At 36.6% G+C, this 15,398-nt stretch overlaps 1 protein-coding gene across 4 annotated transcripts in view; it reads left to right on the top strand.

Annotated features, from left to right (window-relative positions):
• Positions 1-1,569: 1,569 nt before the first annotated feature.
• Positions 1,570-15,398, top strand: part of TP63 (tumor protein p63) — a 262,441-nt gene continuing 248,612 nt past the window's right edge. For all 4 annotated transcript variants that reach the window (XM_068976082.1, XM_068976073.1, XM_068976092.1 and 1 more), the window contains exon 1: positions 1,570-1,631. In XM_068976082.1, the coding sequence (XP_068832183.1) occupies positions 1,570-1,631 (62 nt within the window). The remainder of the gene's footprint in view (positions 1,632-15,398) is intronic.

The following is a 15,398-nucleotide window of genomic DNA, read 5'->3' as shown; positions in this document are numbered from 1 at the left end:
CCCTCAAGTTTCCCATTTTGTAGAACAAGCTGTTTAAATTGGCTGGGGCTCAGGCGGGCATATTTGTGAATTTCACAATTCACAGATGTTAGACACTCTCAGGCTAAGTAAGGAAGAGAATGTCAAGTTTTAAATAGCTTCTCCCTTCTATCCTGGCTGCAGCAACAAATAAAATATTTTTATGAAACACATTTTGAACCAAATTTTCTCAAAAGGAAATGTCAAACTGCTCTGAAAAGGACTTTAGATTATCTCACAACTTTGACAACTTCTGATATCACTAGTTTACAGGTGACCTGTGATTAGGGGTGAATGGAGGATGTGAAGTTACCTTGTTAGTGACACTTGGACACACTTTTTGTTTTTAGTTTTTTTTTTTCTGTTGGAGTCTATTTTAATTTAGCTTCTGGATCATTTCATTCAATTTCCAAATCCACAAAACCATGATTGGTTTTTACAGCCTATATTCAGAAAGGAAGTGAATTATTCTGTATGTAGACTTTTGATATATTGTTTTGGATACATGAACAAGTTAATGGTTTTACTCCAAAGTAGCTCGAGCTAAAAACCAGCCAAAACAATAGACATAAATAAAAAAGTGGAAAGACTGAGAGAGACAGAAAGAACTTAAATGTTTCCAGTAACAGGCAATTTGAAATAATTTTGTAAGCTTCAAAATAGTCAAAAATTCTACATTAATTTCCATTAATATGCTTTAAGAAAATTATGAGTGTGTGTTTGAGGTAGGATATTTTAAAAATTCAATAAAGGTTTTTTTTTTTGTTTTTGTTGTTTAATTTAGGGAAGGCAATACTAAGGGGATGTGAATGGGTATCTCTTTTAGTTGAGACGAAGAGTGAGTTCTAGGTTAAATATAATCAAGGAATTTCCCCCTCTTTGCTATTTGAGATTGTGACCACAACAGGCGGTTGGCTGAAAGGGAGAATGAAGGGGGGGGGGGGGTTTGGGGGAGGGCAGAGAGGTGGAGATGAAGAAGAAGAAGGAAAAAAAAAAAAACAACTTCCTAAGCAGCTCTGTGAAATACTTAGTTACAGAAGCAGTCACAGAAGTCCTCAAATTAAATCAGTATGCAGATACGAGGAAGCATTAATTAGTTGGAGCAGGGTGGACATTCATTAGCTCTGCTCTGTTGTGAAAGACCAGGCTGCTGAAATTAAACTCTGATGCCATTCATGCCAGCATCCAATCACCAGAGAGACCAGAAGTTCAGCGATGACTCCAAATTGCCAACAAGTGTGGCCACTATACATGAAGGACTCTAAAGCCGTAGTAGAAAAGGAAGAACAGCTTTAGAGAGGATGCCCAGCTGGTAAGATTCGACTGTTTCTGGTGTTTTAATCACTTGATGAATCTCATTGGTTCAAATTGAGAAACGCTCCGCCTCTTTTCAAATATGTGTGAAGGGGGAAAGTGTCTACACGTCTATGTCTGATAGCATTTGACCCTATTGCTTTAAGCCTCCTGGCTTGATATCTATGTATACACAGGTATATGTGTATATGTTATATACTTTTCTCCATTTATTGATATCAAAGAGAGTTGAAGGAAATGAATTTTGAAACTTCACGGTGTGCCACCCTACAGTACTGTCCCGACCCTTACATCCAGCGGTGAGTTTAAACGTGAGATAAACTTCTGTCGAAACTTAATTGGAGTGCCTTGTGTTTGATGAGTGTTTCTGCTGTATTCAAGAGCAGCCTCTCTTTGTTTATGAGCACAGTGAGATTATTTTGCACTTTCTGTGGACTTAAAGTGGTCTGTGGGCATCTCTTCTAGGTTTATTTTTTAGTTCCTATCTGAATGTACAAAGTAACAAAGTTTGAAGACAGTCTTCCCATGATGTCTCAGAAAATTGTCACACCATTTTAAGGTTTTTAAAATCTGTTATTTGCCAGGCTCAGCACTCACCCACCCAAGTAGAAGACATTTCATTGGATAGGGACGTAATAGACTGTGAATGATCTTCAAGTCAAAATAAACACAGAGTAATTTTGATTTATGCAATAAAAAATAGATAAATAGCCATTGTTATACTAAACAGATTGTGGCTTGTCATTTTGGCTCTATAGCATATTTTCTTCTTGATTTGTTTCAAAACAAACATCATCTTTTGACAAATCCGACTTTTAAAACTTATAATTATCCTGAATTTTATTTCTGCTTATAGGAAGAAATGTTTGCCTAGCACTAAGGGGGAATATTAGCGAGTGTGCACAGTGTGTGTGTGTGTACGTGTTTCAAATTAGAGGCTGCTATTTTTAAACTGGTAAATGAAATCCGAACAGTGTTTTTCCAGTCATAAAGTTATGGGAAATATTCAAGTTGTATGTAGCAGTGTGATGTTGTTAATTTAACAGCATGAGATTTGATGTCGGAATTTCATACTTTATTTTCTGAGACTAATGAGGGAGGTCCTCTGGCTGTTGAAAATGATGTGGTTCCAAAAGAGTTAACTTGTCATTCACCATGAGTGCCTAGGAGAGAATCAGTTCAGCAGCAGAGTAGGTTCTCTGGCCAGGACTCACTGTCCAATTGCCCAGGCAATTAAGGAGGCCATGTGATCTTTCTTCATTAATATGAGTTATTACCATGTAAGCAATAATGTAGACTATGTATTGGGTTGGCCAAAAATTTCGTTCAGGTTTTTCCATAACATCTTACACAAAAATCCAAATGAACTTTTTGGCCAACCCTTTAAACGCAACTTCTTTCCCTGTGATATTTCTGGTGGACTGACTGTATGAGAAAGCAGAAGAAGGAAAGAAAGGGAGAAATGTGAATGGAATGGTGGAGAGAGTAAGAGAAGAAAAGAAGAAAGAGGAAAGAGAGAGAAAGCAAGTTTGTTGTTCTCCGGGTTGAAGTTAGAAATGTGTATGGTGATTTGATTCCTGCCTTGCTGTGCATTGCAAACAATCGTAGCAAAAATGAATGGCTCTAGAATTCATGTTCTTATATAAGATTTCGTTGGCATTGTGGAATGAGTGGCTAAAGAGAGAAATATTAAAGATTTTCTAGTTTTCAAAATTTTTCCAGCCTCAACATTTTCTACTTCAATAAAATCTTTGAAAGAATATTTCTAAGAGGATAATTCTGGTGAAACATTAGCTGTATAATGTGTCCCCTGAGGACATCTTTTTTAAAGTGGGTGCTTGGATCTACCTCAGGTCTAGAAGAAACTTTCTTCTATTGACTAGCAATCTGCATGTCAATCATGAAGACCTCTGTCCAGGTGTATTTCTAATGATTGATAAGGGAAGCCTATAAATATGAATACACAAGGAAACTGCTTTTCAGAGTGTTCCACCAACCTGCCCATTGATGGAGCAAATATCATCTCAATTTTTGACAGACTGTAAAATTTAAAATGATAATAGTGCTTTAAAAATGTTTTAAATTCTGCTGAATCTCTGAACTTAATGGCAAGTGTCACTTTTGGGGAAGGGGGGTTCATGTTGGGCAGCTGTGAGATGGTGGTGCAGAGTGATCAGCGAATATTTATTTGCCAAATAAGTTGTTTTAGGTGAGATTATCTACTTTCCATTTGTCATTAAAACTTAATTGGAAAATAAACTAAAGAAAAATGTTCCTTGCCAACCGTCTACTTACTCTGAGCAAGGCACTGGAAATACAAAAATGAACAAGATATTGCTGTAATGTTTAACTCAACAATACTTACATATTTAATAATGAACATTTTCCTCATATTTTTAACCACTGTCAGATATTTCAAATTCTGAATTATTATATTTTTCTGTCTAGACTGTTTAGGGAATAAGTGAATGAATAACTAGAATATCACTATAAGAAAGAATCAAACAATATTCTGTTTGATTCCTCAGGAGTGAATATGTTTGAGCTGGTTTTTCTAAGCAGACAATCCTTGTAGTTCTCAGTTTACAAAATCTATTTTAAGTAAGACCAAATTTAATCATTCCATAATCATAGTCATCTACATAGTTAAATTTGTCTTTTTCCTGACCTTGTCTTTAGAAAGAAGTTATAAAAGAGAATTTTCATAAAAGGAAAGAACAGGATTTCTTGTTATTTTTAGCTGTAAGCTACCTTATGCATGAATTTCCTTTTATCAAAGAATATAATAAATGAGAGCTGCTATTATCATTTATTACTGAATGTTAATGCCATTTCCCCAAAAGCCAGTTTTAATATACATTTCAAAGTATGATGGTAATCATTCTCCGTTAAAATTTAGATTTCACCCTCTGCTTTTTTTCCCTTTGCACCTGAACATATTAACATATTACCCATTTGGTTGTGCTCTGATGTGGATGCTAATTTACTGTAGTTTTTACAAAAACTTTTCTGAAAATCAAAGATACAGAAAGATACTGAAACTATCTAAGCTATATACAAGAGGAGAAGCTGGACAAATCACAAGTTTTGTCAGTTTATTGCTACCTTCATTTTTTTTAAAAATAGATGAAATTGTGGAAATCGATAAACAAGAGCCAAATGGTAAGATACCATTTCCTTATAAATTAAAACCATAATCAATGAGTCTGTTTAATTTTTATTTATAAATATTCAAAATGAATCTAAATTTTAGCATTTTAGGAATTAAATTTTGTTAATTTATCATTTGGATTATAATTTAGGCTTTTTTGCATAATTAGTTTTGGAATTGCCACCTTGTTTTTAACATAGATCTCTTTAACCAAGTAATTCTAAAAAACAGATTGAATTCCTCCAAATGTCATTTTGAAGATTAACCAGTTAAAATGATAAAAGGAATCAAGATTAAATTTTGAAACATTTAGCTGAGGACTAAAATAAGAGAGAGTAAAACATATTACAATTTGAACCACTGGTAAAATGATTTTGAGTTTGTTTCTTCGTTTGTTTTTTCAGTCACCATCTACTCAAAGAAGTTTAAACTGTCTAAGTACTGTATGGATGAGTAAGAAGTATTTCCTGTGTAAACTACATATTGATTGTGAATTTTATGCTTTACTGGCTGAAAGGTCAATTTTTTAAACTGTGCTTTCTAAATACATCCCAAAAGGACAAGGAGGGCTGTGGGTGACAGTGAACGTACAGCGGAGGATCATTGTATTTGTCAAATACAGTCTCATAAAGACAGATGCAGTCAGTTTCGTGTAGAGTGTCTTCAGTTTGCTTCTCCACATCCATCCTACATCCTTTTGTTCTGAATCCCAGGAAGCTGACTTATGAAGACTTCCTTATGAAGCAGTTCCTTTCTCTTCTGTTTTTTCTTGGGTTCAATCAGTGGGTACCTTTAGCAGGAGATCAAAGGACAGGAGGGGGATGAATTGGGGGTTTATGTTTACCTGCTTCTCCGTTGGGTTTCCCACTAAAGGTTGCAGGTCTACAGGGGCTCTTAAAACAGGTCTGGGTATCTTGAGTTTGAGTAACTTCTCTCTACTCTCCTTTTCCTTCAAACTTAGGGGTGTAACAATTTTTAGCCACTGCTAAGTCCAAAATGTCATACCATATCTCTTCTCCCTTCATCAATAGTCCCTTTATTAAACTCTCTTAATTCACTCTTTTTTCAGATGCTTTTTCCTTTCAGGATCACATACAGTAGAAACATGAAAACTGTGCCCATAGTGTTCTTTATGTACACATGGAGACTTTGAAAATTAATATATCATTTAATAATATAATTTTGATGCCTTTTAAGGATGTATCCATCCATTTCAATGAGCAAACCATTTTTAATACAGCTAATCCATTAATTTTAGCCAGTTCCATAATCACTAAATTTCTCTGTCTGACTGAAAGGAATGAGCCAACATGCTGCAATCTGTATAGCTTTTACATCAGTGCTTGAAATGAAGAAAGGCAGAGGGCAGGGAGAATTGATTCATAAAGTAAAATAAAGATACAGTTTATCAACAGGGACTAATGTAGTCACCAATTGTAGTCAAGGAAAATCTGCTTCCAACCCTTATAATTTTCACAAGAATAAATGCCAAAAGACCTTTATGACCCACTGTTGTTAGCCAAGAGTAAAATGTACTATAATTCTGTACACAGCTCCTGAACTGTGAGTGCATTTAAATGGCAGAGAGGCAGGGAAGTGTGTCAGCTGAGGGCACAGAGGACTCATCAAAAGTTCTGGGTAATAATCTTAAGGCCACCACTAACTGATCATGTGACTTTAATGGAAACTACTTAAGCCATCCAAATCAAAATTTCCTAATAAGTTAATCAGGGATAAGAACTTGTAGTCTACTGTTCATAGCTGAAACACTGAGAATTAAATAATAACCCACTAAACTCTTAAATTCATCCACTTAGTGTACTGCTAGGTTCTATTGTTGTGTATATAGGGGCTTCCCTGGTGGCTCAACGGTAAAAAAAAAAAAATCCACCTGCTGTGCAGGAGAGGCAAGTTCGATTTCTGGGTCAGGAAGATCCCATCAAGAAGGAAATGGCAACCCATTCCAGTATTCTTGCCGGGAGAATCCCATGGATGGAGGAGACTTGCAGGTTACAGTCTATGGTGTCACAAAAGATTTGGACATGATTTCGTGACTAAACAACAACTAGTGTGTGTCCAGCACACTGGTGAACTAGAGTTTCCTTCCCAGCAACAACTGTGTCCTCATGGAGGCATAGCTAGCTTTCATTTTGCTCTATATGATCTTTAAGCACAACGGTAATTATGAGTCCTGCCCCATGATGTTGATTTGTCTCCATTCTTCTGCTTTAGAATTGAGAAATTTAAAACCTAGAGAGATTAAGGGACTTGCCCAAAATCACATACAAAAATAGTAGCAGAACCAAGCCTAGAATCCAAGTCTCTCCCCCAATCAATGCTTTAGACCACAAAACATACTATTTTATTAGAACCATATAGAACTTTATGAGTAACAAAGTGTTATTCAACACGTTATGTAGCTGATTCAGCAGGACAGATGAGGTAGGCAATATAATGGTCTCCAGCGATAGTCGTGTCTTCTTTTTTTATTTTGTATTGAGGTACAGCTGATTAACAGTGTTGTGATACTTTCAGGTGAATAGCAAAGGGACTCAGCCATATATATGCATGTAGCCATTCTCCCGCAAACTCCCCTCTCATCCAGGCTGCCATGTAATGTTGAGCAGAGCTCCATGTGCTGTGCAGTAGGTCCTTGCTGGCCTCCCATTTTGAATATAGCAGTGCATATACATGTCCATCCCAAACTCCCTATCTATCCTTTCCCCCCATCCTTCCCCCTGGAAGGATAAGCTTGTTCTTGAATTCTTTGTGTCTATTTCTGTTTTATAAGTTTATTTGGATTATTTCTTTTTAGAAGATTTAGATTCTTCTTTATTCATTCCTCTGTTGATGGACATTTAGGTTGCTTCCATGTCTTGGCTATTTTAAACAGTGCTGCAATGAACATTGGAATGCAAGTATCTTTTCAGATCATGTTTTTCTCCAGATATATACCTAGGAGTGGATTGCAGGTCATATGGTAGCTCTATATTTAGTTTTTTTATGGAACTATGTTATATTACACATGATTATATGTTATATTACACAGCAAAGAGATATTAGGTTGCATATGGAATTAAGGCTGCTAATCAGCTGATCTTAAAATAGGTAGATTATCTAGGACTATCCAAGTGGTATATAATCATGAGACTCCTTAAAAGTGAAAGTTTGAGGTAGAAAGTCAAAGTGATATGAGGTGAGTGAAGATTTAATGGATTTTGTAGATGGAAGCGGATCAGGAGCCAAGGAAGGGTGGCTGTCTCTAGAAACTGGAAAAGGCAAGGAAACAGATTTTCCTTAACAGCCACCAGGAGGAACACAGGCCTGCCAACATCTTGATTTCAACCCAGTTAAATCTGTCTCACGCTTCTAACCTGCAGAATTGTGAGATAATACATCTGGGTTGGTTTAAGCCACAAGTTTGTGATAGCTTGTTGCAGCTGCAATAGGAAACGAATTCACCAGGTAATGAATTTTTATCCTCAAATTGTAGACATAGAACTTAAACCCTTTTTTTTTGTTGTTTTGTTTTGATTTGTTTGTTTAACTAAAATATTCCATGAGCTTATCTATTTTTCTTTTTTTTTGCATTTTTATTTTTTATTTTTTTCATTTATTTTAATTGGAGGTTAATTACTTTACAGTATTGTATTGGTTTTGCCATACATCAACATGAATCTGCCACAGATATACAGGTATACATGTGTTCCCCATCCTGAACCCCCCTCTGTCCTCCCTCCCTGTACCATCCCTCTGGGTTGTCCCAGTGCACCAGCCCCAAGCATCCAGTATCATGCATCGAACCTGGACTGGTGATTCATTTCATATATGATATTATATATGTTTCAATGCCATTCTCCCAAATAATCCCACCCTCTCCCTCTCCCACAGAGTCCAAAAGCCTGTTCTATACATCTGTGTCTCTTTTGCTGTCTCACATACAGGGTTATCGTTACCATCTTTCTAAATTCCATATATATGCGTTAGTATACTGTATGGTGTTTTTCTTTCTGGCTTACTTCACTTTGTATAATCGGCTCCAGTTTCATCCACCTCATTAGAACTGATTCAGATGAATTTTTTTTCAATGTCTGAGTAATACTCCATTGTGTATATGTACCACAGCTTTCTTTATCCATTCATCTGCTGGTGGACATCTAGGTTACTTCCATGTCCTGGCTATTATAAACAGTGCTGTGATGAACATAGGGGTACACGTGTCTCTTTCAGTTCTGGTTTCCTCGGTGTGTGTGCCTAGCAGTGGGATTGCTGGATCATCAGTGCAGTTCAGTCGCTCAGTCGTGTCTGACTCTTTGTGAACCCATGAATTGCAGCATGCCAGGCCTCCCTGTCCATCACCAACTCCTGGAGTTCACTCAGACTCACGTCCATCGAGTCAGTGATGCCATCCAGCCATCTCATCCTCGGTCGTCCCCTTCTCCTCCTGCCCCCAGTCCCTCCCAGCATAAGAGTCTTTTCCAATGAGTCAACTCTTCGCATGAGGTGACCAAACTACTGGAGTTTCAGCTTCAACATCATTCCCTCCAAAGAAATCCCAGGGCTGATCTCCTTCAGAATGGACTGGTTGGATCTCCTTGCAGTCCAAGGGACTCTGAAGAGTCTTCTCCAACACCACAGTTCAAAAGCATCGATTCTTTGGCGCTCAGACTTCTTCACAGTCCAACTCTCACATCCATACATGACCACTGGGGAAACCATAGCCTTGACTAGATGGACCTTAGTCGGCAAAGTAATGTTTCTGCTTTTGAATATGCTGTCTAGGTTGGTCATAACTTTTCTTCCAAGGAGTAAGCATCTTTTAATTTCATGGCTGCAGTCACCATCTACAGTGATTTTGAAGCCCCCCAAAATAAAGTCTGACACTGTTTCCACTGTTTCCCCATCTATTTCCCATGAAGTGACGAGACCAGTTGCCATGATCTTCGTTTTCTGAATGTTGAGCTTTAAGCCAATTTTTTCACTCTCCTCTTTTACTTTCATCAAGAGGCTTTTGAGTTCCTCTTCACTTTCTGCCATAAGGGTGGTGTCATCTGCATATCTGAGGTTATTGATATTTTTCCCAGCAATCTTGATTCCAGCTTGTGCTTCTTCCAGCCCAGTGTTTCTCATAATGTATTCTACATTTAAGTTAAATAAGCAGGGTGACAATATACAGCCTTGACGCACTCCTTTTCCTATTTGGAACCAGTCTGTTGTTCCATGTCCAGTTCTAACTGTTGCTTCCTGACCTGCATATAGGTTTCTCAAGAGGCAGGTCATAAGGCAGTTCTATGTCCAGTTTTTTAAGGACTCTCCACACTGTTCTCCATAGTGGCTGTACTAGTTTGCATTGCCACCAACAGTGTAAGAGGGTTCCCTTTTCTCCACACCCTCTCCAGCATTTATTACTTATAGACTTTTGGATAGCAGCCATTCTGACTGGCATGAAATGGTACCTTACTGTGGTTTTGATTTGCATTTCTCTGATAATGAGTGATGTTGAGCATCTTTTCATGTGTTTGTTAGCCATCTGTATGTCTTCTTTGGAGAAATGTCTATTTAGTTCTTTGGCCCATTTTTGGATTGGGTCGTTTATTTTTCTGGAATTAAGCTGCAGGAGTTGTTTGTATATTTTTGAGATTAGTTGTTTGTCAGTTGCTTCATTTGCTATTATTTTCTCCCATTCAAAAGGCTATCTTTTCACCTTGCTTATAGTTTCCTTTGTTGTGCAGAAGCTTTTAAGTTTAATTAGGTCCCATTTGTTTATTTTTTCTTTTATTTCCAGTATTCTGGGAGGTGGGTCATAGAGGATCCTGCTATGATGTATGTCGGAGAGTGTTTTGCCTATGTTCTCCTCTAGGAGTTTTATAGTTTCTGGTCTTACATTTAGATCTTTAATCCATTTTGAGTTTATTTGTGTGTATGGTGTTAGAAAGTGTTCTAGTTTCATTCTTTTACAAGTGGTTGACCAGTCTTCGCAGCACCACTTGTTAAAGAGATTGTCTTTTCTCCATCGTATGTTCTTGCTTCCTTTGTCAAAGATAAGGTGTCCATAGGTGTGTGGATTTATCTCTGGGCTTTCTATTTTGTTCCATTGATCTATATTTCTGTCTTTGTGCCAGTACCATACTGTCTTGATGACTGTGGCTTTGTAGTAGAGCCTGAAGTCAGGCAGGTTGATTCCTCCAGTTCCATTCTTCTTTCTCAAGATTGCTTTGGCTATTCGAGGTTTTTTGTATTTCCATAAATATTGTGAAATTATTTGTTCTAGCTCTGTGGAAAATACCATTGGTAGCTTGATAGGGATTGCATTGAACCTATTGATTGCTTTGGGTAGTGTACTCATTTTCACTATATTGATTCTTCCAATCCATGAACATGGTATATTTTGCCATCTATTAGTGTCCTCTTTGATTTCTTTCACCAGTGTTTTATAGTTTTCTATATATAGGTCTTTAGTTTCTTTAGGTAGATATATTCCTAAGAAATTTATTCTTTTCATTGCAATGGTGAATAGAATTGTTTCCTTAATTTCTCTTTCTATTTTCTCATTATTAGTATATAGGAATGCAAGGTATTTCTGTGTGTTGATTTTATATCCTGCAACTTTACTATATTCATTGATTAGCTCTAGTAATTTTCTGGTGAAGTCTTTAGGGCTTTCTATGTAGAGGATCATGTCATCTGCAAACAGTGAGAGTTTTACTCTTCTTTTCCAATTTGGATTCCTTTTATTTCTTTTTCTGCTCTGATTGCTGTGGCCAAAACTTCCAAAAAGTAGTGGTGAAAGTGGGCACCCTGTCTTGTTCCCGACTTTAGGGGAAATGCTTTCAGTTTTTCACCATTGAGGATAATGTTTGCTGTGGGTTTGTCATATATAGCTTTTATTATGTTCCTTCTATTCCTGCTTTCTGGAGAGTTTTTATCATAAATGGATGTTGAATTTTGTCAAAGGCTTTCTCTGCATCTATTGAGATACTCATTGGTTTTTACTTTTCAATTTGTTAATGTGATGTATTACATTGATTGATTTGTGCATATTGAAGAATCCTTGCATCCCTGGGAGAAAGCCCACTTGGTCATGGTGTATGATCTTTTTAATGTGTTGTTGGATTATGATTGCTAGAATTTTGTTAAGGATTTTTGCATCTATGTTCATCAGTGATATTGGCCCATAGTTTTCTTTTTTTGTGGCATCTTTGTCAGGTTTTGGTATTAGGGTGATGGTAGCCTCATAGAATGAGTTTGGAAGTTTACCTTCCTCTGCAATTTTCTGGAAGAGTTTGAGTAGGATAGGTGTTAGCTCTTCTCTAAATTTTTGAATAACCAACAAATCACAGAAGAAATCAAAAAATAAATCAAAATATGCATAGAAACCTATGAAAATGAAAACATAACAATCCAAAATCTGTGGGACACTGTAAAAGCAGTGCTAAGGGGAAAGTTCATAGCAATACAGGCATACCTCAAGAAATAAGAAAAAAGTCAAATAAATAACCTAAGTCTACACCTAAAGCAACTAGAAAAGGAAGAAATGGAGAACCCCAGGGTTAATAGAAGGAAAGAAATCTTAAACATTAGGGCAGAAATAAATGCGAAAGAGACCATAAATGCATAAATAAATGCAAAAGAGACCATAGCAAAAATCAACAAAGCCTAAAGCTGGTTCTTTGAAAGGATAAATAAAATTGACAAACCATTAGCCAGACTCATAAGAAACAAAGGGAGAAAAATCAAATCCATAAAATTAGAAATGAAAATGGAGAGATCACAACAGACCACACAGAAATACAAAGGATCATAAGAGACTACTATCAGCAATTATATGCCAATAAAATGGACAATGTAGAAGAAATGGACAAATTCTTAGAAAAGTACAACTTTTCAAAACTCAACCAGGAAGAAATAGAAAATCTTAACAGACCCATCACAAGCACGGAAATTGAAACTGTAATCAGAAGTCTTCCATCAAACAAAAGCCCAGGTCCAGACGGCTTCACAGCTGAATTTTATCTATTTTTCTTGGTGCTGAGTGGGAAAGATAAACGGTATGAGTGAGATACAATCCTAGACCTCAGGGCTTTAAAGAAGAACTACATGCATCAAAATACTGCAGTGAGGTGCAAGAGAGGGTAGAAAGCCCTGGATGTGCAGCCTGAGAATTGCAAGTACAAAGCACCCACCATGAAGGCTGCAAGTTGGAAGAGTGACTTTGGTTAGTAGCATCTGTTGAAAAAAAGTGAAAAGTGAAAGTTAGTCACACAGTCGTGTCTGACTCTTTGCTGTCCCATGGACTGTAGCATGCCAGGCTCCTCTGTTCATGGAATTCTCCAGGCAAGAGTACTGGAGTGGGTTGCCATTTCCTTCTCCAGGGGATCTTCCTGACTCAAGGATCAAACCTGGGTCTCCTGCATTGCAGGCAGATTCTTTTACCAACTGAGCTACTAGGGAAGCCTCTGTTAAGGTTCCTCAAAAAGGTTTTTAGGGAAATACATTTGACTTTCAGGAAGTAACTGAAACTGACACCCAAATTCATACTCAGGAAAACTCAGTAATACATACATTCACTTCTGATGCTGTTAGGAATTCAGAGAGCTGAGACTCAATAATGTGAGGCTATAACTTGATAAGTCTAGCTGGAGCCTTGGAATTTCATTGTAAACAAAAATAATTTTGATTCATGTACTTCTCAGACCATTCAGACCACTCTTGGGGGAAAATAGTTGTAGGCCTTCTGTGCTATAAGGTTCCCAGTTAATTTTAGGTTTCCAATTACACTGATGGCACCCTCTGAGAAACTGAGCATGAGGGGAAGGAATGCAAAATGCAGCATTTTTATCAAGCACCCCAGAAGATTTTCTTGTATACACACCCAGTTTTGAGAACCACTCTATGCAGGGAGGAGAACTTGGACTGAATATCCCAGTCGAAGCTCATAAAAAGGTACCCAGTGATGTGAACAATGGGAGATGCATGTCTTTCCAAAGAGAGACTTCATGTTCTCACTTTACTTAAAAGCCAAATGGATTGTGAGATTAAAGTGGCAATTTTCAATCTGTTTCAAGTCAAGAGAGCCAAGTTTTTGATTAGCTGTTTGCAGCTCAAATTTGTCCTGACAGGGTTTCTATCTCCTTTAAAGAATTCACCAAGAAATAGTCCTCAAGCAACAAGTGATGGATGGATAAAGCACTATAATTATGATCAAAGTCCAAAGACTCCAGTCTATGTAATTATGCACTTCCCAACCTCTGAAAGTCACTTTGTTCCATTTAAAATAGGATGAGACATGGACATGGGGTGATGTGTACTTTTTTGGTTTTCAAGGTTTGGGAAATGACAGTTATTAACATTTCTGTTTTACCCCAAGCCATAATATTTGGGGAATAATTTAGAGGGAGAGGATTGTCACTCAATTATTATTGTTTGCCTTCCATTCTCCACTTATATCTGTCTCTCTTTTTATTATAAATTAGCCTCTTTGAAGCTCAGAATGAAATCATTAAGCTTAGAAGTCAAATATAAGGACTCAAAAATCTCCTTGCCACTTTCCAATCTCTTATACCTTTTCTTTTTGTTTCAAATGAGCAAACTTAATATATCAAGTTGAATAGCAAACACCCATTCTCACTTTCCATTAACTCAAGCAGTTCTTTTATAATTGAGGGCAATGCCAGCATCATAATAATAAGACTGATAAAGCATTTTTAGTTGAGAAGTACAAAACTGAAAATTGTTGTGACAATTTAATCAGCTGCATGGTTACCTAGAGTAGATTTTTAATGTAAGGGTTTTGTTGTTGTTTGACTGTTTGGCTGTTTGTTTTCTTTTAAGTATAGTGGTATAGATTGAGGTGGTATAGATTTGGATAGAATACATACAAATTCATGGTAGGGGTAATGCTGCGATCAAGACTTTTTTTCTAAAGTTAAGTATGTTATGTCTTAAGATTCTTAAGATTATTGATTGAATTTAATTTATCCTCCAAACACATTTGACATTTCATCAAGGTGTTCAATTTTTAGAGCTTCTTTAAAACAGTCAAGTCTTAATTATTTTTATTTGAAATTCAGCATTAGCTTTTCTTTTTCCTTTCTGACTCAGGGAACTTCCATTTTTATGATTGAGCTTAGTAGTGTCACTTCTTAACTATGTAATTTTATTCACTGAAACTTTCCATGAGAAAGCTCACTTTCTTCCAAATTTTTCATCACAACCTCCCCTAAATAAAAAGTGCTAATAAGATGTATGTTTCCATTTTATTTTTCATTTAAGTCCTCTTATCTCAGGCAATGAAGGAAACATTTTCTTATAGGATTTTCAAACTAACTTATAAGCAATCTAATGAATTTTTTCAGCATCCCAGTTGATACTTCTAACATGATAAGTCTTTGCACCTGCATAAGCTATTTTGTAGAGGTTGATATGGCTTTAATGAATATTTTCAGCTTAGTGAAGAGCTCTCAGTGGATGACTTCTCTTCATGATAGCACTGGTGTGAAGGTAGGCCATCCTAGGTGTTACATTTGCACTAACACATTTGATAGAACCTTATGTTAAATCATGTCTTCACTGTGTGAAAGTCTTGTCTCTGAAAGCACTACTTGCTCTTCTGTTGTTTGAGGACCCACCTTATCTTTCCACATAAAACGTATATATAATTTTTACATCAAAATATTGAATCATTTCCCCTCCCTAATTTTCCTTTTTTTAATAGATGTTCTATATACCTTCATTTCTTGAGAAGACAGAATATACCTGAGAAAGCTTAAATATCACAAAATACTTTAAAAAAATAGTTTAAACTTTGCTCTGCAAAAGTAAATTTAGGGCAGTTTGTGAGAGAAATTATGATAGCCACTATCAAAAAGAAAAACACCCAGTAAAACTGACAAAATATATAGATTATGGATTTTAT

This window comes from Capricornis sumatraensis, chromosome 1, assembly GCF_032405125.1.
Source record: "Capricornis sumatraensis isolate serow.1 chromosome 1, serow.2, whole genome shotgun sequence".
Taxonomy (NCBI): Eukaryota; Metazoa; Chordata; class Mammalia; order Artiodactyla; family Bovidae; genus Capricornis; species Capricornis sumatraensis.
Note: the sequence above shows the minus strand (reverse complement) of the source record. Positions and strands in the feature narration are given on the sequence as shown.